Source organism: Microcaecilia unicolor, chromosome 4, assembly GCF_901765095.1.
Source record: "Microcaecilia unicolor chromosome 4, aMicUni1.1, whole genome shotgun sequence".
Taxonomy (NCBI): Eukaryota; Metazoa; Chordata; class Amphibia; order Gymnophiona; family Siphonopidae; genus Microcaecilia; species Microcaecilia unicolor.
In genome coordinates this window covers 148,670,309-148,697,067 of record NC_044034.1, presented here as the reverse complement: position 1 = coordinate 148,697,067, position 26,759 = coordinate 148,670,309, and the positions used below count along the sequence as shown (strand labels likewise).

Sequence of the window (26,759 nt, the reverse complement as noted above, 5' to 3'; positions counted from 1 at the left end):
AGGTATTTATCCAGCTAAAGGTGCCTCTGAAGATAGCTGAATAAAATTATCCAGATCACTGTAGGACAGCTGTTGGTCTGCAGTGTTAGCTGAATAACTGTTACATGTCAGCTGCCCCAGGAACACCAACTGGTGCCACCTTTTCTCTTGCAGGCACATTTTTATGTGGTCGACAATTTAGACAAAATTTATCCAGATGGAGTGAGAGTTTTAAAACTGTGGGTTTTGTCCAGCTAACTTCCAGAACGGAATTGTACAAACCTTTTAAATATCAAATACATCTTCAGCAATACATTGCTGATTCTCTCTTCCTTTCTGACAAGTTTCCCAGATGCAATAAATATAAAATCTGTCACTTGTGGAAATGGACAGCTTGAAGTCTTTGCTGATTCTCCAACCTTCCTCCAGGGTCTAGTAACCAATCAAAAATTCATTCAAAAAATATCCAAAAAAGGACAAAAATGTTTGAAAAATGTCTCAAAACTATCAACTAAAACTACTCAGTCACTGCGCTGTCATCACTTTGAATTCTCAATAAGGTGCCCATCCTGAATATGATTCAAAAAAGCACCCTTGTCTTCCAAAGTCCTCTTATAAATTTTATAAATCGTTCCAATCCAGTTTCTGCGTTAATCCAAATTATAACACTGATGTCTCAGACCGCTCCAATTAAAGATCTTATTACTTTTTATCCATATTCTCGGTCTTGGTCTCAACATAGGCCATGTTTCGCATAAAGATTCATCGGGAGACCAAACTGAAAAAGCAATGTAATATAAATGAAACAATACTCATAAAAAATATTCTATTATCCAAACTTAATCTTAAAAATCCCATATTGGCAGCTCCATCTGAATGAGACTGTGCTTCTCCTGTTATGACGCCTTCCCTTGCGATGACGCTAACGCATGCGCTGTGTGAAAACCCAACAGTTTTTTTTAAAGAAGCCCTATGACAAAGAGGCGGGATTCACATTCAACTCATCCACCTCCCTGTTAAGTCCATTAGGGACCGCAGTAACCCATGAATATATAAACTTTTGTTCCTTGAAAACCAAGTCTTTGCTGGATGTTGCCTTCCCTCTTGGATACTACTTGTGTAAGAACCACGAATCTGAGATCGGAGACCTGATGTCCAAATTGCATCCAGTGTTCCACTAATGTGTGTCCCTTGTGCTGCAACCTAATATTGTTTAAATGTTGTACTGTGCGATGCTTAATTTTTCTAGTTTTATCCCCTATGTACCACATGATACAGATTTGAAGCGTTTGTTTACGCTTTCTAACAATAATAGAACCAGGGGACACAAGATGAAATTAGAATGTGGTAGGTTTAAAACAAATTGGAGAAAGTTTTTCTTTACTCAGCGCGTGGTTAGACTCTGGAACTCATTGCCGGAGAAGGTAGTGACGGCAGCTGGCCTTGCTGAGTTTAAAGGGGGTCTGGACAGATTCCTGAAGGAAAAGTCCATTGATCGTTATTAAATTTTGGGGTTTTGCCAGGTTCTTGGGGCCTGGATTGGCTGCTGTCGGAGACGGAGTGCTGGACTTGATGGACCTTTGGTCTTTTCGCAGCGTGGCAGTGCTTATGTGCTTACGTACAATGCGCACAGGCACTGAATAGCATATACCACCTGTTGTGAGTTACAGTTGGTGACAAAATTGAAAAAGAAGTATCTGTTCTAGCCATCCAATCTCTGGGGTCTTTTTACTAAGCTGCGGGAAAAAAGAGCCCTGCAGTAGTGGCAGGGGCTGTTTTTCCTGTGCGTCGGGGGCCCTTTTTACTACAACAGGTGAAAAGCTCCCCTTCCAAAAAAAATGACCATGCGGCAAGGTGACTATTACCGTGTGGCCATGTAGTGAGGAGCACTGACCACCACCCATTGAGGTGGCAGTAAGGGCTCCCACGGTAACCTGGCAGTAACCATGCAGTGCACATCAATGCCCGATTACCACCGAGTTTAGCGCTACACTATTAAAAAGGTTTTTTTTTTTTTTTCTTGCATGCTGGAAATGGTTCGCACTCGAGCCGGAACTACCACCGGTGGCCATGTTGGGCCGGCAGTAGTCCCGAGTTTGTGTGCGGTAAGCCTGCCTTGGGCTTACCAACACTTTGTAAAAGGGCCCCTTTATCTGTAACAAGGGTATATTCATTAGGGATGTCATGAAAGTCTGACTGGCCAATGGAGCTTTGTGAATCACTGGTCAAACGCCGTGTGCCTTAGTTGAGCGAGTCCCAGGGTTCTCAAGGCTGCATTCTGGACTGTTTCCCCTGATCGAGGTGTGCCTTTCCCAAGCTGGTATAAATGTGCAAGGGTTCATTTTACCTTCAGTTTCTGCAGGAATTTTGCTGGTATTTTATGACACACAGGTTTAAAATAGGGGTCTAGGTATCTTACCCCTCAAAACCTGCATAAATTGAAGCTAAAATGAAATGACAGACGCTCATACTTGCTCGGGAGCAGGTTTAAATATTTGTCTGCATTTTATAAAGTATTGGTATAAATTGTGATTGCTCCCAAAATCTGCACTCGATTCCCATAAAAGTACTGTGTTCTTGTCATTAGTGGTTTTTTTTATGAGGGGGAAATGCTTATAAGCTGCATTTTCTCTGTGTACATTGGCAAATACACACAAAAAAGCCCTGAGAAAATGACTCCTTAAGGCACCCAAAGTGTGGTGGGATTTGGAGTGTTCCGGGGCGACATCACTTAGACACTATGTCAAAGTGGAGATGTGCAGCCATAAAATAGAGCTCCAAGCGGCATAACGTCTAACAGACATTTCTGGATATTCAATGGTGGTACCTCGATGGATAGTGTCGCGGACTACTTGTATGATTTGTAAGTTACACAGCGCAAAAGAAGTAAAGGCTCACCATAGGCCAAACCAGTGCTGGAGATGATGCTGAGAAATGCTTTATTAGTTGTACAAAGGGCCCGACACGGTCCGTGTTTCGACACACCAAGGCGCCTGCCTCAAGGGTCACAAATGGTATTCGCAGAGTACACTGGCTACCTGAAGTTACTAGCAAAGGTGCACTCTGTGAGATTGAAAACAAATTTTCACCGGATACAAACTCAAGGAAATAAATCAAACCACGTAGTGGCAAGCAATCACTGTCTGTGAAGAATACCATTTGTGACCCCTGAGGCAGACGTCTTGGTATGTCGAAACACGGACCATGTTGGGTCCTTTGTACAACTAATAAAGCATTTCTCAGCATCATCTCCCATGTTGGTTTGGTCTGTGGTCAGCCTTTACTTCTTTCTCTCTGTGTGGATTCGTCGTAGAGGCTTCTGTTTGCTGCTTTTGATTTGTAAGTTACGCATTTTCCATTATATGTTCTTTGCATGGCTAAATATTGACCTTACAGAGTCTATAGCACTTCTCTTGTCTTTGGACCCATCTTTAACATCTTTTCACTGTGCAACTCCTTTTGCCTACCCAGGTGCACCCCCACTTCTCAACTTCGTAACCACGAGGAAGCCAAGGAGTGGCTGCGCTCACATTGTGCAGGAGGCCTTCAGGACGCCGCCAACCAGTCTCCGTTTTCCTCAGGCTCTAGCGTAACCTCTCCCTGTGGCACAAAGTTTAACTTCTCCCAGCTCGGTGAGTCGACGGGAACCAGTTTAAGGGATGTCTCATGTGGGTCTGTGTCTCCTAGCGTACCCAGCAGTTAGTGGTGAGGTCAAAGACTCTCCGAGGTCATGGCCTTTGTTTAAAACTGACCTCCAGTCTTAACAATTTTAGACCAAACAAAACTTGTTCCAAAACAATCTTGGACAAGTCTGTGGAATTTAAAATTGGATGACTAATGCCTCTGTATTTGATTAAAATAAACAAGTGAACTAAATCTGAAATTTCTGAGCAAGGAATTCGGAGTTGTATATGTGATCAGTCACTGTCTTATATACTGCTGCAACATATTTCTTGGAGCGTGTTTTGAAAGGAAAACCTGGGCTTGCAAAGGCTTCCTTATAAAGACTTTAGAAAACTGTCTTCATTCTAATGGTGTGCAGAAACCTGGCACAGAAAGCGTGAGATGCCCTTTAAACGTTACTAAAGTGGAGATCGTGTGGTATTTGTTTGCAGCAGAAAAGAGTTAAGAGTTACAAGCTGAAATAATAGAGATTCAGTAGAGTATTCTTTGCTGCTGTAACACAGAAAAATGAAGTGCATTGGGGAGGGAACAGATTTAAGCAGAGATATGAAATATCGGGCCAATATCTAAATTCCGTGGTTAGCATTTGTTTTAAATGTCAGCCACAATATTTAAATTATTCACAGCTTTTCCTCGCTGCTGTCCGGGTAGTGAACCCTGATGAATATCCATCAGTTTGGCGATATTGAAACTGCTGGCTGGATGACTTTCCAGATAAAGTTAGGTAGCAATTTTTTGTTCTAATTTTATTTGGATAGTTATCAGATAATGGTTTGAGATATTGCCACTTCCTCGATCACTCACCACTCCATCCGTTCCCTGCGCTGGCACTAACTAGATAGTATTGAGGGGTTTCTAAGGATATTCTGCTGTGCTGTCCGGATAGCGCCACTGAAATTCACAGATAACAGTGGCTAAGGGAAATAGCCTGATAACAGCAGAACTTTAAATGGGGCAAGTGGTGAGTAACCTGCACAGAGCGGTAAATGCAACACTGACCATCTTGTTGGGAGGTCTTTATCTGTGCCAGTTACGATTGGGCCCTTTTACTAAAGTACGTTAAGCACTTAACGTGTGGTTAATGCCTGGAGACAGGATACTGCGTGACTGTGTTAAGGGACTTTACGGTAGGTTGCCTGATTCTGCACATTAAATCACGCGTTACTTTTTTTTCTTTTTCTCAGGGGTTGTGGCATGGGCGTAGAAGTGTTATCCAGGTAGCGTGCTGCACTTACCACACGCTAACTGGCTAATGCGTTGTTAATGTGGCACCACGTACCTCCTCCTAGTTGTCCTGTGTTAACTCTCTGCAGGTACCACACATTAAAACATTAATGTACAAGCTGCAAAAAAAATAATAGTGGGAACGCCCTTAAAAGATGCTGTGTAAAATTTGCAGATACCGTTCGTTAGAATTCTGCGTTATGCCACGGTAACTGCAGAATTTACCCCCCTTTGTTAAGAGCTATCCCCGTGTTCCCAAGTAGAGTCTCACAAACGACTTTTACAGGGATATTAACACCTCCTTTCTCCTACTGATTATGCCTCTCTATGCAGCCTAGCATCCTTCTGGCCATGGCCACTGCCTTGCCACATTGTTTCACCACCTTGAGATCCTCAGACACTGTCACCGCAAAGGTCCCTCTCCCACTCTCCCAGTTTTATATACCAAAAAAATCAATGCTTATATAATGTAAAATAACTGAACGCAGTGTGTTGGAAACACATGTTTATTGTTTCTATGGCTGCAAAGATGCTATTATTAATCCCAACATCAAAGTTTTGAAAATCTGTATTTCCAGTCTCACAACTCTGTTCAGCATACATTAGAACTTATTTGCAAATTCGTAAAAACCTGTTGCATAATGAAGATAAATCTGTGCATTACACACTGTACGTTCTGATCTTCCATTCTAGCAAGCCCTACAACTGCAGCCCAGATCAGCTTGTCAAACTCAACCATTCTACGGACTCACAGCCTTTCCAACGCAGAGGGGACCTATGACCCTTACAGCGATAGCCGGTTCCGCAATAGTTCCATGTCACTGGATGAGAAAACCAGGACCGTGAGCCGCTCGGGTTCATTCCGGGATGGTTTTGAAGAAGGTAAGAAGTGCCGTTCTCCGTGGAGGGCATTCATTTTTCAATTCTTTTCCTTCACCACAAGGTTCTTGCAGCCAGAATGTGCCAGGGGAAACGTGGGTTTTTTTTTTTTGCAGGTTGTGATACTTTTAGCGCCAATATAGGAATCGCTGATCAGTGTTCATAAGCTTTAGAGACCATGAAGTGAAGAGGAGATGTGCCTGGTTTAAATGTCTTATATCCTACCTGTTTAGTTTGGCATTTTTACTGGTGGCGTTTTATGTAGCGGCAAGAAGACACATTTTTATGTGGCCTGTGTATAGGTGTGTTCGGAGGCACAGTTTGAGTGCAGCATGGGTTGGGGTCACATTTCATGGGTCTACATTTATAACCTTAAAATAGGCAGTACTTGGACTTCTGGCCTAGGTGACCTTTTAGTGCAACATTAGGGAGGAAAAATCTTTGAGAAATGTTTTCAGCTGTGAGGAGAGTCTAGACTTTTCCTTAAATAATAGAATGGATAGGGGGAAAAAAAAAAGCAATGTATGCAGAAAGCTTAGAATTTAAAACAGCCCTTACCAAGATTCTTAGCCTGGGGTTCATTTAAAGGAACGCATTTTCATTTAATTTATATATGAACTGAACCGAGCAGAATGTCTGCTTATCTTGTAGATCACATAATAGATTTGCAGTGTTCTTTTCTTGTTGGGTGTCATCAGTAATCAACTTCTTGCTACTGCTGTTGCTCCCAGGTGTAAAAAGTAAATACCAACAAGACTTCATTTTAGCAGGAACAAGACTGATGAAAAACATTGATTTAAATAGCCAAGATGTTTTTTTTTTTTTTTAAAGAGCTGTCATTATTTATATGCTAAATATTCATACTGACACCCATGCAGAAAATCATTTTAAAGTAATAAACAGAAGAGTCACATCATCAAATATCTACCGTCTGGCTGCTGATTTGCTGATATTGTTTGAACATTTGCAGATGATACAGAAAAACAAGCCAGCTGTGCACTACTTTGAGCCATTACAGTAAAACACTATGGGGTCCTTTTACTAAGGTGTGCCTAAAAGTGGCTTGCGCTGGTGTAGACGCATGTATTGGACGCTTGCAGGTCCATTTTTCAGCGTATCTGCAAAAAATTCCTTTTTTTTTTTTGCCAAAAATGGATGTGCGGCAAAATAAAAATTGGCGCTCGTTCATTTTGGGCCTGAGACCTTACCACCACCCATTGACCTAGCGGTAAGGCCTAACGCATTAAGAGGGCGGTAATGGTCTGCTTACATACAATGCCGATTACCACCCGGTTAGCACCGCGCGATGGAAAAAACTGTGAAAGAGTATTGACTCAAGCATTTCAAAGATGATACGTTCTGAATTTGATAATCTGTGGTGGCTTCTTGATAACAGCATCAAGAGAATTGAACAGTAGAGTGAAAGTTTAAGGTGGTGCAATTTTCAAAAATGTGCATTTCCATTACGTACTTTCCCACTATTCTAGAACCTGTGGGATAGTTGTGTCCATCGACCAACAGGTGGAGATAGAGAACTGAAAACGTACCTGAGACATATCTTTTTTGGCATCCAGTCCAGCTCCTCAGTATTTTCTATCTCCAGTAGGAAGATGGACATACTTTTCAGCTTCTGGTTCTGAGTGATTTGCTCCTGGTCCACTTGTTTATCTGGTCCCCAATTGAGCTTTACAGATGGCTTGAGTCTGCAGAGTCATATCTGGAGATATTCAGATCCCTATCTCTGGTGCCCCCTGAATTTACTTTTTTCCTCCCTTCACCTCTCCTGTCTTTCCTGTGGAGCTCTTCTTTTCAAGCACAAGAACCTTAAAAAAAAAAAAGGGAGAAGAAAAGAGGTTGACTGGAGAGGGTTGGGCAGAGTATCAGTCCTGGGCCTTTCTCATCTGTGGTAAGACTGTGGAGACTGTGAGCTTGGGGGGAGCAGCCAGCAGAGTCGACTAAAGTTTGACTGAGAACCGCTTGGAGGGCTGCAAGTTCCACTTGTGCAGGGGAGGGATCCTGACTCACCATTTGGGACCGTTCTGCGCTGGTGACAGTTGGGGTGAATGGCAACTCTCATGGAGGCAGTTAAGTGGTGTTCCCGCTGTGGGACATACGGGCTGACGTCGGGACATTGCAGTGCGTGCAAGCTGGGAATCCTGCAAGGCACAGAGGAAATGGTTGGTGGCAGCACATGTTTTGATTTGAGGCAGCATCCAAATATGCCAGGGTCTTCGGGCTCTTCGGCAGGGCTGGTGCATAGTTTGATGCAGGAGAGAGCGGGAACAGGTGCCATTTTGTTGGGGCCGACTGGCAATGAAGAGCAGTCTCTGTTCACACGCAGAGCACAACCGCCATTTTACAGCCTCAGCTGCTTCAGGATCTTTGTTTTCTCCAGAGTTTATATTGCTCTTATTCTAGGTCAATTTACTGAAGCAGGGAAAGTCAGAGTTGCTACAAGATGCTTCGGTTTCTCACCCCGCAGCCCCTCCGGCTCGTAAGAGATCTCATTTAGACCTAGAGGAGTGGGCAGATGAGGCGGTCTCTGCTTCTCCCTCATCTGATGTGACCTCTGTCTACTCAGAGGAACCATCGTTGAAGGAGAGGAGGGAGATGATCTGAAAGTACTGAGGATTTTTAATAAAAAAAGAGCTCGGTAGTTTTATTTCTGAGTCATGGGCAGTGCTTTCCATTGAGGAGTATTCTGCTTCGGCATCAGGCATTCCATCTTTGTCAATCATACAGCAGCTTAGAAGTCCTGAGGCCTTCCCAATGCATCCAGAAATTCAGGACCTGATTACAGCACAGTGGGTCTCGTCGGCGATGAGATGCTGAGTTTGATGTGGTGTCACGTATGTTGTGTACCTACAGTCTTCCATTGATTGCACTCTCGTACGTGAGTTCCAGAGGCCCCTTGTTTACTGAAGACCTTTTGCCATGATAACAAATTAGGAAAAATGTCACTCTCATCTCCCATAGTTTATTCCTAATGTTCTACAATGGACATGTGGGCTCTGGGACCTTTTTTGCATGCAGTACACTCCAGGCAAGGCACTTTCCTGTGCATTTTAACATGCTAAGGGCCATATTTACTGAGCATTTTTCCCATAGACAGAAAATGGAAAAAAAACTTTAGTAAACAGACTGCCAAGCAAGAATGGACATTTCCATGAAAAGCTCCTTGCTGTCAGCCTTAGTTCTGTTCAACATTTGTGGTGTTTATCAATAAGTTAAAAATTTTGCAATAGTGCTAATGATTGTTAGGGTTTGTACAGGATGGTTGCAATTTCCAGGAAATCTTGTACAGAAAGAGAATGGAATAGCACTTTTGCTTTTGTTTTGCTAGGACAGTGTGTGGAATTTGGGCATCTTAGTGAAACTTGTGTTAGAATACAGATGAGTCTTCCTCAGCATTCTGAGATGTTAATGTTGCAGGGGTGTGCGTTTTATGACACAGAGCCTTTATTTTCTGGGGCTGAAGTGTGACTTCAGGGATAGAACATGAGTACAAACGTCAGATCAAGGGTATACAGTACCTGCAGACCAGTCAGTTTCACATGCTGTGCCCAGTAACAGGAAGTGAATGCCCAAAAATGAACTTGGCACATCTCAAATTTGGTTCTTGTTTGTCTAGTGAGTCCTGAGTTTGCATTTAGTATTACCAAATTATTCAGTGGCTTATATAATTATTTTCTGTTTTTCCTTAGTTCATGGATCTTCCCTCTCATTGGTTTCCAGTACGTCTTCTGTCTATTCAACGGTGAGTATCATTAAAAAAGAACTATGTTAAGAGATCAAACCGACTGTGCAAATACTGAGGCAAATGGACAGAGGGGAAATGCATATAATAGATTAATATATATATAAACAAATACATACACTAAAATACATTTATTGAAAAATAGTAGCTATAAAACATACACCCATAACATGTCTATACAATCAGTGAAGACATCTTATTTATTTATTTAAAAATATATAATCCACTTATAACTGAGCAGAGTATAATTAAAAAAAAACAAACATACATAGTAAAGCAAAACACAATAGACTTCATCTTCAAATCAATATCATAACAAAAAACGCAACCCCACATTTAAAAAAAAATGTGTTTTCAACCTGTATACCAGTAAAATATAAGATTATAGTACGGCCCATCTATGGCTCAAATGCCCAGCGTGTTTTAGCAATACCTATAAATGTAAGAATGATCATTCTAAAAACATATGTACAATTTTTGCAATTAACCTGCTGCTCTTTTATTGTATTTGTTTTTAGTCCTGTATTCAGCTTGCAAGAATGAGGACATTACCCTCATTTTTCCCATCCTTGGTTTATCCCAGGGGCGTCCATCTTTCGTTTCGATAATACAGTCGGGGACGCCCAAATCCTTAAATTTAGGTCAACCTTAGAGATGGTCATCCTTAGACTTGGTCGTTTCTGATTTTTGGCGATAATGGAAACCGAGGACGCCCATCTCAGAAACGACCAAATGCAAGCCATTTGGTTGTAGGAGGAGCCAGCATTCGCAGTGCACTGGTCCCTCTGACATGCCAGGACATCAACCGGGCACCCTAGGGGGCACTGCAGTGGACTTCACAAATTGCTCCCAAGTGCATAACTCCCTTACCTTGTGTGTTGAGCCCCCCCAAAACCCACTACCCACAACTGTACACCAGTACCATAGCCCTTAGGGGTGAAGGGGAGCACCTAGATGTAGGTACAGTGGGTTTCTGGTGGGTTTTGGAGGGCTCACATTTACCACCACAAGTGTAACAGGTGGGGGGGGGGGGGATGAGCCTAGGTCCGCTTCCCTGAAGTGTACTGCACCCACTAAAACTGCTCCAGGGACCTGCATACTGCTGCGAGGGACCTGAGTATGACATTTGAGGCTGGCATAGAGGCTGGCACAAAATATTTTTAAAGTTGTTTTTTGAGGGTGGGAGGGGGGAGTAAGGGGAGGTCATCTGGTCAGTTCAGGCATCTTTTGAGGCTTGGTCGTAAGAAAAAAAGGACCAGGTAAAGTCAGCCAAGTGCTCGTCAGGGACGCCCTTCTTTTTTCCATTATGGGTCAAGGATGCCCATCTGTTAGGCACGCCCAAGTCCCGCCTTCACTACACTTCCAACGCGCCCCTGCGAACTTTGGTCGTCCCCACGATGGAAAGCAGTTGGGGATGCCCAAAATCGGCTTTCGATTATGCTGATTTGGGCGACACTGAGAGAAGGACGCCCATCTCCCGATTTGAGTCGAAAATGGGCGCCCTTCTCTTTCGAAAATAAGCTTGATAATCAACTTTTAAGTTATACTGTTTGTTTGTTTGTTTGTTTGTTTTAATCTTACATGGCCAAGCATTGCAGTACGTGTTAAATTTAATTTCTATACGTAAAAAGAATTGCATTAGCAACTGTAGATATTATTTGATGGTACAGTTCCCTTCACCACAATGTACAGTTTACAAGATGGAATTCTCTTTAACTGTTCCTTATCAAGTAGGAACATGGCTGTCAAAGAACAAACGTTATAAGTCTGTATGATGCTTTTGAAAATTATTTAAAAACTTGGCTATTCCAGAAGTTTACATTATGCTGAACTCTGATATGGTTTCGATCTTATGCTAGTTTTAAGGCTTTTTCAAGCTTTGTAAGTTACAGAACATTTGTTGTGAGTTTAATTGTTTGATCTTTTAAAATCTGTTAATAGTTTCGTTATTTCAGAAATTTGTATCATACATTATGTATGCTCTAGAGTTTGCCCTACTCTTTCTTTATAAGCTGCAACTGAACTTAAATTGTGGGTATGTGCAGCCTATAAGTGTTAGTTGAATGTTCTAACACATGCTTATTACATAGTAGATGACGGCAGAAAAAGACCTGCACGGTCTATCCAGTCTGCCTAACAAGATAAACTCATATGTGCCACTTTTTGTGCATACCTTACCTTGATTTGTACCTGTCTTTTTCAGGGCACAGACCTTATCAGTCTGCCCAGCACTATCCCTGCCCCCCAACCACCAGCCCCGCCTCCCATAGTATTATGCTAACATTGTATTATATCTCTGGTATTTGAATTCCAGTGCTGTTAAATGTGTATATTTTTGATACTTTTTCATGGTAGTTCTATTAGGTTTCAATTTACTCTTTTCAAATTTACCTCATTTATTGTATTTATGTTTATTCTTGGCTATTTTACTATTGTTACCCCTTGGGTGAATCTCTTCATAAAGGCAATTCATAAATCACAATAAATAAATAATTGTAATGTAATGAAATTTAGTCCGAAGTTATCAGCTGCTGCAAGCAGTGTGTTTTAACTCCCTAATTAGTTAGACTTTTTTTTTTTTTTTTAAATACCTGCATGATGAGGACAGTTGTTCAAGGAGTTTCCACCTGTAAACATGAGTCCTGAGAGACCTGAAAAAGCGCTTACTTTTTTTTTTTTTTTTGCTTTTTTTTTTAACCTTCATTCTTTGCACCAGGGGCGTACAGTATGGGGCCACGGGGGCCTGGGCCCCCATAGATTTGCCCCTGGACCCCCCTGCCGATGACCCGACGACTCCCCCTCCCGCCGCCAACCCGCCGTCGCCTACCTTTGCTGGCAGGGGACCCCAACCCCCGCCAGCCGAGCCGAGGTCCTTCCCAATCCCGCGCAAGGCTTCGTTCTAGTCTGACATCGTGCAGGACGTCAGACTCATAGAAACAGAACAAAGCCTGTTCGCTCTGTTTCTTGCAAGGCTTCATTCTGTTTCTGTGAATCTGATGTCCTGCATGTACAACATGCAGGACGTCAGACTAGAACGAAGCCTTGTGCAAGATTGGGAAGAAGAGGACCTCGGCTCGGCTGGCGGGGGTTGGGGTTCCCTGCCAGGAAAGGTAGGCGACAGCAGGTTGGCGGTGGGAGGGGGGGTCGGTGGGTCATCGGCGGGGGGGGGGGGGGTCAAAGTTGTTGGCGGGCGGGGGTTCAGCAATGGTGGGGGGGGGGTCGGCGCCGCCGAGGGGGGGGGAACTAAAATGTGCCCCCTCACCTAGGGCTCTGGACCTCCCTCCTGCCGAAGTCTGGCTATGCCCCTGCTTTGCACCCTCAGAGTTTGAGGTTAAAATTCCCTATGGCGAGGGCTCACCAGTGGAGTTTTGTAGGGAAAATCTGCAGGCTGGCCTCTGCTGAAAATTACCTTCGTTATACTTTAAGAAATTTGGTGATGGTTTTAAATGCTTAAATAGGTTCTGATTACATCTGTGGTTTAAATGGAATGCCAGCTGTTTTGCCGAGTCAGCGTGTGTTATTCTGAGAGCTGAGTATAGTTGCACGTACACCTAAGCTCTTACATTGTTGTGCTAGTACATTCCGCCCTTGATTTAGAGGTGTCAGTCAGCCCTGAACACAGGGATATGAGCATGGTAAAATGCACTGAAACAGTCCTAACGCCTAAACCACAAATGAGAAACACTCACCAGAGGAGTTTGGGACACACTTTGCAGGATAACACGTAGGATTTATTTTGTATTATTATGCAGCTTTCATGAGTTTCTTAAAACAGAAAGAAGAGCTGCTCATCTGTGTTTCCTGGTAGCTGCTGCATGGGACTTTTTCTGGTTAAATAGCGGAAAGCCTTTGCAAAGGTCAACCATAAGAAAAGAGGTTTCCTGTATAGTTCTTTGGAGAAAGTAAACACCCCCTTCATCGTCTTATTTTTCCTATTTTTTTAAAATCTTCTCCCCCCCCCCCCCCCCCCCCACCAACCAACCAATCCTAGACAGCATACGGGCAGCACACAGAGCTCCCGGTGACTGGTAGAAGTACTCACCTTCCTCCCCTCTTTACTTCCATCAGGGTTAAGTGCGTCCCTTTTTCATGTCATGACTAATGGCTATCAACGCCATATGGCAGGTGACTCGAACCACAGGGCTGACCCCCACAGAGTTACAGTTTCAGAATGGTGATATGAAATACCTGTGTGATCTAGGGATAGAAGACCTACACAGGCAGTCTCTGGCTATTACATATATTTATTTACTTCACAGAGAATCTTAACTTTAACTCTGTAAATGCAGTCCATTCAGACTATCTAGAATAATATGCGACATTCTCAGCTTGTCAGCTTGCAGAATAGCATGCGACGTTTTCAGCTTGCAGAATAATGGTCTGAACTTTCTTTTTTTGCACACTTTAAGCTTCAGCAGTCTATAACTCGGATTTGTTATTGATAAACTTCCGCTTTTTTTTTTTCCTCTTTAGCCTGAAGAGAAGTGCCATTCAGAGGTAAGGAACACTTTCCGCTTTATTTCTAAACGTTCGGTAGCATTTTGGTGACAATGTCCTGTGCTTAGCTCCAATTCTCTAACAGCATCTTGGTGCCAAGATTCCATCATAGAATACTGGTTCAAGTCGGCATCAGCGCATCCTCTTATGCCAAGTTAATAGCTGGTATAAGTTTGTGCAGCTTAAGTGCACCAAGTAGCTTGTATAGGTTATAGTTTTCCCTAAATTACACATGGTCCACCTATGTTTACACCCCCCTTGTAGTTAGATACTTAGCAATTAGAATAGCGCAAACTGCACCTAGGCTAGTGCCTATCAATTAACGATGCCTTCCATGTGCCTAAGTGATGCCTATCTGTAGGTGCCACTTCATAATATTACCCCTTTTGCTAAAAAATTGCGTTATTGTGTTCTTTGTACATATATTTAATCAAGCGGTTTCTTTCTTGATGACTGACTAATGACTTTGTGGTGAGAGTACTAAAAGGATATTTTAAAAACCATCCAGGGACATAAAACATTTGACGTTAAAATGATGAAATATTTTGGCATCCACCAGATAGGACAAGGATGTGGGTTTCCTATCACATTATAAACCATAAAATTATACTGCTTTGTCACCCTCTGATCACCCATCTATCTCTCCCTGTTTCTCACCCTCCTCCCCACTCACCCCTTCCTTTCCCATGAGACTGTCATAAAAGCATTCTAATGACATATATCAGTGACATATATCTGATATATTTGTCATTTACTCATTTCTGAATTTCTGATCTGTAGAAGAAGGGTTACTTTTGAAAGCTCATAAGAAAAATGTATTGTTAGTCCAATAAAAAAGGTACCATCTTCTTTTTTTTTTCTTTTCTTTGTTTTCTTTTATTTCTATTTATTTCCTGATGATGATATAGATTCGCAAACTTCGAAGGGAGTTGGACGCATCTCAGGAGAAAGTGTCGGCGCTGACAACTCAGCTGACAGCTAATGTAAGGGCAATGTTTTTCTTTAAGGAACACTGGGAATCTTGTATCACAATACATTGAATCTTGTGTCAGAATGTGTGTATTTTCCAGCTGCACAAACTATTCCAGTCGTTTTGATTCTGAGAGCATGTTCTGTGGTTTTATTTTATTCTTGACTTTTCCCCTAAAGCACATTGTAGAATAGGAGCCAACTTTTCAAAATAATTGGGGGGGGGGGGGGGGGGTTCTAAACCCAACAGAGGTTATCCTTCTCTAGACACAGTCAAGGGGGGTTTGCTCAGAATTTGGGCTGCTCAAGCACAGAACTGACTCCTGTGCATTGTAGTATCAAATCCTTTGATACTGTGGATGTGAAATGAATTTCAAATTAAAGGTCACCATGTCCATACATAAATATCACCACAAGTTGCAAAATACAGTAGTAGGCAAAGGAGACCTCATAGTGGTGAATTCAGGTACCTCCCCAGGGTAACCTCCCTTTCCCCACCCCAATCCAAGATACAGATGTACAGAGTACTTTTATAAGGGGATATCTAGGGTAAGCCTGTTTTCAGGTGCCTTATTTATTTATTTGGATTTTGCTTACGCCTTTTTCAGTAGTAGCTCAAGGTGAGTTACATTCAGGTACACTGGATATTTCTCTGTCTCTGGAGGCCTCATCATCTAATTTTGTACCTGAGGCAATGGAGGGTTAAGTGACTTGCCCAAGATCACAAGGAGCAGCAGTAGGACTTGAACTGGCCACCTCTGGATGTCAAGACTGATGCTCTAACCACTAAGCTACTCCTCCACTCTAATAAATAAACGCCTACTTGACTTTATGAAATATGAGGAAAAGTGGCAGGTGTCATTGTCTTAACCTATAATTTTTAAGTATGCTCAAAGATCAGTGCATTTTATAATTTAAATGCACACATGAGCACTCTGCCCCTGTAACACACCTACTGGCAAAGATCATGCCTTCATGTTGTCATGCGTACTTTTACTGTGGTCGGAATTTTGTGATACCATTTATACGCATAAGTACATAAGTAATGCCATACTGGGAAAAGACCAAAGGCCCATCAAGCCCAGCATCCTGTCCCCGACAGCGGCCAATCCAGGTCAAGGGCACCTGGTAGCTTCCCAAAAGTACAAACATTCTATACCTGTTATTCCCGAAATTGTGGATTTTTCCAAGTCCATTTAGTAGCGGTCTATGGACTTGACCTTCAAGAAACCGTCCAAACCCTTTTTAAACTCTGCCAAGCTAACCGCCTTCACCACGTTCTCCGGCAATGAATTCCAGAGTTTAATTACGCGTTGGGTGAAGAAAAATTTTCTCCTATTTGTTTTAAATGTACTACACTGTAGTTTCATCGCATGCCTCCTAGTCCTATTTTTGGAAAGCGTGAACAGACGCTTCACATCCACCTGTTCCACTCTACTCATTATTTTATATACCTCTATCATGTCTCCCCTCAGCCGTCTCTTCTCCAAGCTGAAAAGCCCTAGCCTCCTTAGTCTTTCTTCATAGGGAAGTCATCCCATCCCCGCTATCATTTTCGTCGCCCTTCGCTGCACCTTTTCCAATTCCACTATATCTTTCTTGAGATGTGGCGACCAGAATTGGACACAATACTCAAGGTGCGGTCGCACCATGGAACGATACAACGGCATTATAACATCCTCACACCTGCTTTCTATACCTTTCCTAATAATACCCAACATTCTATTCGCTTTCCTAGCCGCAGCAGCACACTGAGCAGAAGGTTTCAGTGTATTATCAACGACGACACCCAGATCCCTTTCTTGGTCCGTAACTCCTAATGTGGAACCTTGCATGACGTAGCTATAATTTGGGTCCTTTTTTCCCACATGCATCACCTTACACTTGCTCACATTAAACGTCATCTGCCATTTAGCCGCCCAGTCTCCCAGTCTCGTAAGGTTATTCTGTAATTTTTCACAATCCTCTCGCGAATTAACGACTTTGAATAACTTTGTGTCATCAGCAAATTTAATTACCTCGCTAGTTACTCCTATCTCTAAATCATTTATAAATATATTAAAGAGCAGCGGTCCTAGCACAGACCCCTGAGGAACCCCACTAACTACCCTTCTCCATTGTGAATACTGCCCATTTAACCCCACTCTCTGTTTCCTATCCTTCAACCAGTTTTTAATCCACAATAGGACATTACCTCCTATCCCATGACCCTCCAATTTCCTCTGTAGCCTTTCATGAGGCACCTTGTCAAACGCCTTTTGAAAATCCAGATACACAATATCAACCGGCTCCCGTTTGTCCACATGTTTGTTTACCCCTTCAAAGAATTGAAGTAAATTGGTCAGGCAAGATTTCCCCACACTAAAGCCATGCTGACTTGGTCTCAGTAATCCATGTCCTCGGATGTGCTCTTTAATTTTGTTTTTAATAATAGCCTCTACCATTTTCCCCGGCACCGATGTCAGACTCACCGGTCTATAATTTCCCGGATCTCCCCTGAAACCTTTTTTAAAAATCGGCGTTACATTGACCACCCTCCAATCTTCCGGTACCACGCTCGATTTTAAGGATAAATTGCATATCACTAACAGTAGCTCCGCAAATTCAGTTTTCAGTTCTATCAGTACTCTAGGATGAATACCATCCGGTCCAGGTGATTTGCTACTCTTCAGTTTGCCGAACTGCCCCATTACGTCCTCCAGGTTTACCGTGAATTCAGTAAGTTTCTGTGACTCGTCCGCTTGAAATGTAGCTACACACATGCAAAAATGACTTTAATAAAATTACCCCTGCAATGTTTAATAATAAATAGAAATAGATTTGTAGTTTCCTAATCCATGTTTTTCTTTTCAGCATTTCAATGAATAATCCCTTTGGCTCTGCCCTGTTACTGCAGTTTTCCCACTTGCTTTCCCAGTCTGTTCTGGGGCAAAAGTTTTAAATTGTTTGCTGAGACTCCGTGAACATAAAGTCATAAAGCAAGGAGACTGTTTTAAAGCCAGGTTTCTGCACAAAATGTGACCATCTTCTGCTGAAATTTGAACTGTTCTGTCTGTAAGCAGGGATTTTATGATTCTCCCCCTGGGGGTTACAACCTGTATCTTTCTTAGCCATCTGTTTGTGGAGAAATAAGCAGTGTTAGCCACCACTTCAATTAAGTATGATGTAAAAAAAAACATTGACCTTTAATCCTGCTGCCTGCTTCTTCAGCATAAAATCTTTCAGGGGAACCAGTTCTGTTCTGTGAACTGGCTGTTGCCAGCTTTTCTACAGAAAGCCAAACAAATGGTAGCCCACAGAAGAGAGTCATGTTTCAGAATGTTCCTCTTTGTTAGTGTTCATTGAGTTTCATATTGGTACCCCAAATTCAAAGGATCTCTGCCAAATGCTTCCCCCCCCCCCCCCCCCCCCAAATCCATCTTAATTAACTTCTTGTTTGCAAAATGAACAAGCAACTGCAACAAAACTCAAAAGTCTGTTACAGTCTTACCTGATGCTCACATACCCAAACCCCCCTTCACCTTCCACCCCTAAAAATAACAGCCACCAAATGCTGTTTGGTTTTTTTTTTTTTTTTTGGTGGGGGGGGGGTTACCATTTGTGTGGACCCTTCAAAATCTGAAAGCAGAGTCATGCCTAGCCAGAATGAACAGACGGATAATTAAATGTTAACAGATAGATGATGAAATGTTTACAGAAATTAGGGAAGCTGACAAATTTGGCAACACTATAATAATGGGTAAGTTCAGTTACCCCACTATAATGTCACATGAGGAAACGGTAGGAAGCTAAAGTTCGTAGGTGAAATAAATGTTTCTTGAAGGAGCTGCTTCTGGTACTGTCAAGACAGTGAACAATTTAAAATCTAGTCCTTTGGAATGCAGGAGTTAATTTGGTATTGAAGCTACTTGGCAATAGTGATCATAACATGATCATATTTGAGTTCCCCTGTATATAATACGTACACCGTTGTGATTGTAACCACAGAAAGGCAGTATATGAAATCCCATCCCCTTTACCTATAGGTGATGGTTGGTTGAACTTAACATATTTTTCACAAGCTTTCCATAATTATAAACCAGTCTGGGCAGTCCTGTAAAACTGAAAAGGGCGAGATGTAAGTCTAAGATTATGGGGATTTTACGAAACATTATTAATCCCTAAGTCGCGGGTTAGTGCTCGAAAAAAGGCTTACCGCACAATGCATTAAAGCATTTTGCGATATTTTGCCTGTACACTCGCTAACTCACATGTAGTTTTTAAAAATGTTTTTGGAGGGGTGTACTGTAGGCGAAGAATGAGTGTGGAAATGTTAAGAAGCTAGCGTATTCACATTACATCACGCTAACTGACTAACGTGGAGGTAATGCAGGATCCCTTACTTAGAGCTCCTGCGTTAACTTTTTACCAGTACCATGTACTAATGGGAACATTAATGCACATCTGTAAAAAAATATGTATTTGAAAAAGCCTTAAATTATGCCGCATTGAATCTGGACTTCACGTGCATGAAAGTCCTGTGTTAAGGATGCATGAAGCCCTAAAATAGCTCCCTCTATGACCTATTCTATCTTCTAGTGAAGTACCTGAACGTTTTTTCTAAAACACTTTTTGATTAGATGCATTAAAGGTATCTTATGTTGCAGTCTTTGGCTGTTATGCTTCTTTGAAGCAAGGGTGAGGGAAGGGGGAAGACGGGGCATTTGCCCCCCTCCCTGGATTTCGTAGCCACTCACTGCTGCCTGCTAGTGCTGATATTCCCGTTGGGTAATGCAAAAAATTACTTTGCTCCTCCTTGGAGAAATTCCTCCCAACACCACTGCTTTGAAGACAGAGTTTCCAGTGCTGTGTCTTGCTGTGCTTCTTTTTTTCTCAGTCTCAGCCATGCTTTTGTTTTCCTCCGGTCTGGTGAGAGATCCCTGGCTCCTCGTTGTTATTGGAATACTGCAGTCTGGTTTCCCAGGGGATGTTAGGACAGCGTCTGCAGCTGATGATACTTACATGGATAACTAAAAGACTGTGCTGTTTGTAGACAGAAATTTTGCATGTTGGTTTTTTTTTTTCTGTTTGATTTGTGTTGGGATAGTTGTCTGTAGATTGTGTATGTTTTTAATGTGCTCTGCTTAGATATAAATGGGGGATAGATATAATAACTAGATATAAATGGGGGATAGATATAAATAACTAAACTAAATTCCATATCATCATGCTGATCAATCCATAGACTGGTGGGTTGTGTCCATCTACCAGCAGGTGGAGATAGAGAGCAATCCTTTTGCCTCCCTATATGTGGTCATGTGCTGCCGGAAACTCCTCAGTATGTTCTCTATCTCAGCAGGTGGTGGTCACACACAGCGATAGATATAAATAACTAAACTAAATTATTCTACTGAGGTATGTGGTTTGGTTTTCTTTGTGGTCACATCCTGACCTTTTTCCAGTGGCTGACAGTATACAGTTTGTGGTATTTCAGCTGTCCTGTGGCTGCTAAGTGTGCTTTCATTTATTTTTTACCCTAATGCACTTAGGGACCCTTTTACTAAGGTGCATAGGTGCCTATGTGTATCCAACACACGCCAAATTGAAACTACCGCCCAGCTACCATGTGCCCAGGCGCTAATTCCATTTTTGACGTGCGTCCAAAGCACGCGGTAGAAAATATTTTCTACGCATGGTGCTTACCCGGCATTAATCGGCAGTTTACACATGCTGGCTGCTTACTAGTTTACCCCTGCCAGCTGAAGTCCTGTTCAGCGCCGGTCTCTGGCGCATTGCTGATCTGGATTCTGTTTCTGTGAGTCCTGTCGTGACGTCAAGGCTCACAGAAACAGAATCCAGATCAGCGAACGCGCCAGACTCGGAGACCGGCGCTGAAGGAGACTTCGACTGGCAGGGGTTGGGGACCCCCGCCAGCAAAGGTACCCGGCGGTAACGGGGGAGGATTGGCGGGGGGGGGTCGAGAGGGACTGGGGGTCAAAAGTGGCGGGGGGTTGGTGGCGCCGGGGGGGGGGGGGGCAAAATGTGCCCCCTCACCTTGGGCTCTGGACCCCCCCCTCCCGCCGAAGTCTGGCTACACCCCGGTTGTATATGTTGTTTTGATGTTTGCTACCTCTGTGGGCCCTGTTTACTAAGCCACGCTATAGGTACGCTAACATTTCTAGCGCATGCTAACACTAGAGACACCGATAGGAATATATGGGTGTCTCTAGAGTTAGCACTTGCTAATTTTTAGCAAACGATAAAATTGTAGATTCGTGTCATTTACGCACTAAGCTGCTCCATTTAGGAGTGTGCAGGTACACCTGCCATTAATACAGCATAAGTGGACGCACCTAGGAATAGGTGTGGCCTATAAATGTTTTAAATAAATGATAAAATGCGGGCTCCCAAATGGCATTCTATAATTTGTGGTTAGTGGTAACCAGGGCTGTGGAGTCGCTAGCACAAAACCTTCAACTCTGACTCCAACTCCTCTATTTTTCTAATCTAACTGATATTAGGCTTTAACTGCCGGGTTCTATATAGCGCACCTAGAGATCCGCGCCACAATTCACGCGTATTCTGTAACAATGTGTGTAACAATTGGCTTAACAAGGCAATAACCGTATTTAACAGCACTTAAGCAATAATGAGAACTAATTGGCAATAATTACAATATACCCGCATAACTGGCTAAGCCAACTCTGTAATGAACTGCGCCTAGATTCTAAAGCATGCAGTTCAAAAGGGGGCGTTTCATGGGCGTTCCAAAATTTACGCACATTGTTGTAGAATATGGCCCAGTGCGCATAAATCTATGTGCCGGGATTTACGCTACGTTTTTGTTTGTGTAAATGGATGCACGTATTTTTAAGCGCTGGGATACCAACTAAGCATATTCTGTATACTGCGCCTAAATCTAGGTGTCGCTTATAGAATATGCTTAGGTGGAAATGTTTACTGCACAGATTTTTTTAGGCGCCATATATAGAATCTGGCCCTAAATGTTTTTGTTCTGGATCTAAAATGATGTATATATAAGTATAAAATGATAACGTTTGCCATATATTATGATGTTTTTTTTATTTTGAAGCTGGAGTCAGAGTCTGTACATTTTAAAATAGCTTCTGACTCCTCTGTGACACCACAGCTCTAAAGGAAAGTCATGTTCTCTTTTCCTTACAGAATACTAGCGTAACTGAATATATACATGCGGTGCACATAGGTGCTCACGCTTAATTTCCAGTGGTATGTTCGTAACCTGCAGTATTCCGTAAATTAAGTGCATCGTTATGAGAGCCACCAACGCTCCGTCCAGACACCGCCCATTTGAGTGCCAGCCTGCAAACTGTATGCCATCAAATGTTTGCATTCAATTACAAAATCATTCTTAGGCAACATATTGGCATAAATTTACGCACACGTGTACATACATGCATACATGCATACATCCATACATCCATACTAGCATTCTAAACATTTATGCGTGTAACTGGCCTGTAAATGTTTGTCTCTTTTATAGAATTATCCCACAATTTAAAAATAAAAAATAAAAAAAATCCAGTGCTGCTGTTTTGAAACCACTGACTTAAAAGTACCTTTGAATGGACAAGTTTTCAAATGCTTTGCAGAGATACACTGAGATCCCTATCTTGCAATTTACTGATAATAGACTGATAGCTGCCTTGTTAGAGATTAGATCAGGGGTTCATCAACAGAAATATTCTTTAGTCTAGTTGTAACCTGAAGGCATTTATCACATCAAAGTTTGTTCAGAACTGATCCCATTACGGTTAAGAGAGAGAAGCCTATGCTTTTAAAATCTCTCTCTTATAACTCTCAGAATTTAGGTGAAAGCAGGTTTGGTGCCCAAAACCATAAGAACATAAGATTCGCCATACTGGGTCAGACTAATGGTCCATCTAGCCTAGTATCCTGTTTCCAACAGTGTCCAAACCAGGTCACAAGCTCCTGACAGAAACCCAAATAGTAGCGTCATTCCATTCTACCAATCCCAGGGCAAGCAGTTGCTTCCCTATGTTTGTCTCAATAGCAGACTATAGACTTTTCCTCCAGGAACATATCCAAACCATTTTAAACCCAGATACACTAACCGCTGTTACCATGTCCTCCGGCAAAGGGTTCCAGAGCTTAACTATTTGTTGATTGAAAAAATATTTCCTCCTATTTGTTTTAAAAGTATTTCCATGTAACTTCCTTGAGTGTCCCCTAGTCTTTGTACTTTTTTGGAATGAGTAAAAAATCGATTTACTTCTACTCGTTCTGCACCAGTGGGGGATCCATCTAGATAAATGCATGATGGGCTAAATAAGGGTTTGGGAGGGGTCCATCATTTGCATTACTTTCACCTCGTCAAAAGGGATGGGCAGGTTGGGGGAGTTGAGGATAAAGCAATGTATGGAATTAAATTCTCAAATCCATGCATATACTGTTACCAATCCTCCATTCCTCTGCCCATAGAAGGAAGAGGTGCAATCTTGACAGGGACATCTGTGCCTGTGCACCTGCACAGAAAAGTATTCCAAGAGAAATAATCTGTTTTCCCTTGAAAAGTGCTTGGAAGGTCCCTGGGCTGTAACGTATGCATGGACTCTGCATCCAGGTAGGCTACTGCATCTATGAGTCCATAAACGGATCACCTTATCAGCTAAGACAGATGGACTTCTTTCAGTCACCCTCTATTTAGTCCTTTGCATACCAGTTGCGTCTGTCCTCAGAGGCAGGGGCGTAGCCAGACACCCAATTTTTGGTGGGCCTGGGCTCAAGATGGGTGGGCAGAAGAACCTCGCCCCGTCCCACCCATGATTTGGTTTCTCCTTCTCTCGCCTGCATGCCATATGGTCTCTCAAACATCCCCCCTCTCCCGTATACCTTTTAAATAGCAGATTTTCACCAGCATCGAGCAGCAACTAATACACAATGCTCATGTTGGCCCTAGAGCCTTCCCTCTGATGCAACTTCCTGTTTCCGCTTAGGCAGAAATACATCAGAGGGAAGGCTGTGGGGCCGGTGCGAGCAGTATGTATGTCACTGCTCACTGCAGGCGAAGATCTGCTACTTACAAGGTATGCAGGAGGGACACTTGTTGGGAGTTTTTGGCTGGTGGGGCCTGTGGATCCCTGCCAGCCACATCATATGTATGCTGCTACTGGGTGGTCCTGAACCCAAAGTAGGTGGGCATGGGCCCACCCAAGCCCACCCTTGGCTAAGCCTCTGCTCAGAGGACCTGCATATTTCTGCTTTGGCTGTCTGAGATAAGAGCCTTACCTCAGCTCTGCTGTCTTCTAAGCTCTTACAGGGGGATTTGCATGTGCAGTTTCTGTCACGCTATATCAATAGAAATCAAACAAAATAAAACATGGAAAAGAAAATAAGATGATACCTTTTTTATTGGACATAACTTAATACATTTCTTGATTAGCTTTCGAAGGTTGCCCTTCTTCCTCAGATCGGAAATAAGCAAATGTGCTAGCTGACAGTGTTTATAAGTGAAAACATTCAAGCATTACTGTGACAGTCTGACAGGGTGGGAGGAGGGGGGTGGGTAGGAAGTATGCATGGGGACATCAAAGCTATCCACACCCACCCTGTTAGAATATCAATGATATGCTTTGATGTCCCCATGCATACTTCCTACCCACCCCCCTCCTCCCACCCTGTCAGACTGTCACAGTAATGCTTGAATGTTTTCACTTATAAACACTGTCAGCTAGCACATTTGCTTATTTCCGATCTGAGGAAGAAGGGCAACCTTCGAAAGCTAATCAAGAAATGTATTAAGTTATGTCCAATAAAAAAGGTATCATCTTATTTTCTTTTCCATGTTTTATTTTGTTTGATTTCTATTGATAACCTTAAGAGTGGACTAACACGGCTACCACACTCCTCTACTTAAGATGGAAGTTTGTCACGCTATATAGAATCCAGGGGTAGGTGTGTGTTAATGCGTAATGCAGCTTACTGAAGTGTCCCCTTAATTTGCAAGCTTACCTACTAGAATTAAAATAATTACTTCATATATTTTGTGTTCTTAGACATGGGCTGTATGTGAGAAATCTTTTTCCTTCTATCTTAGACGAGGTTTGACGTCTTCTTTACCTGGTGCATGAGATCTAGTAGTAAAATGACTGTCTGTGTGGTCTGTATTACTGCAGATAATGTGATTATCTCTGATGCTGTTTATTAGGATTTGTTTACCACCTTTTTGAAAGCGTTCGCTCAAGGCAGTATACAGCAAGAATAAGTCAAACATAAGCAATAGACAATTACAGCAGTAAAAATATTCAAACAATACAAAGTATGGAACAGTATACTACATTATAATGTCAACACAATAAAACATTTAAATAGAAAGCATAGGGTGTAAGCAAAGATGGAAAATATAGATAGATAAGAGAATAACAGGAGTAAATAAAATGTGGTACTAATTTAAAGAAAGTTGCAAATGAGGTCAGGAAAAATATTATCTTAGCTAGCTCCTTATAACTCTGGGCAAGTCGTTTAATCTTCCATTGCCTCAGGTACAAAATAAGTGCCTGTATATGATATATAAACTGATTTGATTGTAACCACAGATCGGCAGTATATCAAGTCCTATCCCCATATACATATTCTGTGTACCAACTTGAACTCGTAGCATAATCGCTCAAAACGAGCAGAATAGAGGCCCATTTAGACCACTATCCTGTTTCTTTCTAACAGTAGCCAATCCAGTTGACAAGTACCTGATAAAATTCCAAAAAGTATGAAGATTCCATGACACCTACCTCCAGGGATGCAGAGGCTTTCTCCAGGTTAACTTTAGAGGTTTACGGATTTTACTTCCAGGAATCTGTTCAAAACCTTTTTTTTTTTTAAACACAGCTACACTGCTTTTACCACATCCTCTGGCAAGTTCAAAAGCTTAGCTGTGCATCAAGTTAAGAAAATATATTTTTTCCTATTTGGTTTAAAAGTATCAGTATGTAACTACATGCCATGTCCCTAAGTCTTTAGTATTTGACAGCGTAACCAATACTTGTTATAGACCTCTATCTTTCCTCCCCTCGGCCATCTCTTCTCCAAACTAAAGAGCCCTTAATCATTTTGGTCACCTTTCTCTGTACATTTTCTAATTCTGCTGTAACTTGTTTGAGATGTGGAGACTAGAAGTACACACAATACTCAAGGTACACAATATTCTTTATTCTCTATTCCTTTCCTAATAATTCCTAACGTTTTGTTTTCTTGGCCTCCACTGCACACTGAGCAGAAGATTTCAATGTATTCTCTATGATGACAATTAAATTCCTTTTTCTCTGTAATGACTCCTAATGTGTGACTTAGCATTGGGTAGCTATAACTTGGATTATTCTTCCCAATATACATCACTTTGCCCTTATCCATATTAAATTTAACTTATTTGGATGTTCAGCCTTCAAATCTCCTGAGTTCTTCTCTACCATCTGTTTTCTATCTTTTAACCAGTTCAACTCCACAATAGACATTTCTTTCTAGACATTGCTATCCCATAGCTTTTAATTTCATCAGAAGTCTCTCATGAGAGGCTTTGTCAATAGCTTTCTGAAAATCCAGTTACTGAATTAACTGGCTCAACTCATTCACATATTTATTCACAATTTGGAAAGGCAAGTAAATATATTAAAATTCAAGTGAAGTGAAATCCAAATACCATCCTAATTGCTTCTGTTATGTTATCAGGGATTTTTCTCCTGCCAACTCTCCAAATATAGATTCAAGGTGAGTTACAATCAAATTGCAGTGAAAAGAG

General features: G+C 42.1%; 1 protein-coding gene across 1 annotated transcript in view; it reads left to right on the top strand.

The window, feature by feature from the left end:
* The window catches only part of NAV2 (neuron navigator 2), a 463,718-nt gene that overhangs the window by 378,466 nt on the left and 58,493 nt on the right, over positions 1-26,759 (top strand). The window contains 5 exon segments of the mRNA XM_030200720.1: positions 3,451-3,611; positions 5,581-5,769; positions 9,471-9,523; positions 13,997-14,020; positions 14,929-15,003. Coding sequence (XP_030056580.1) covers positions 3,451-3,611; positions 5,581-5,769; positions 9,471-9,523; positions 13,997-14,020; positions 14,929-15,003 — 502 coding nt within the window.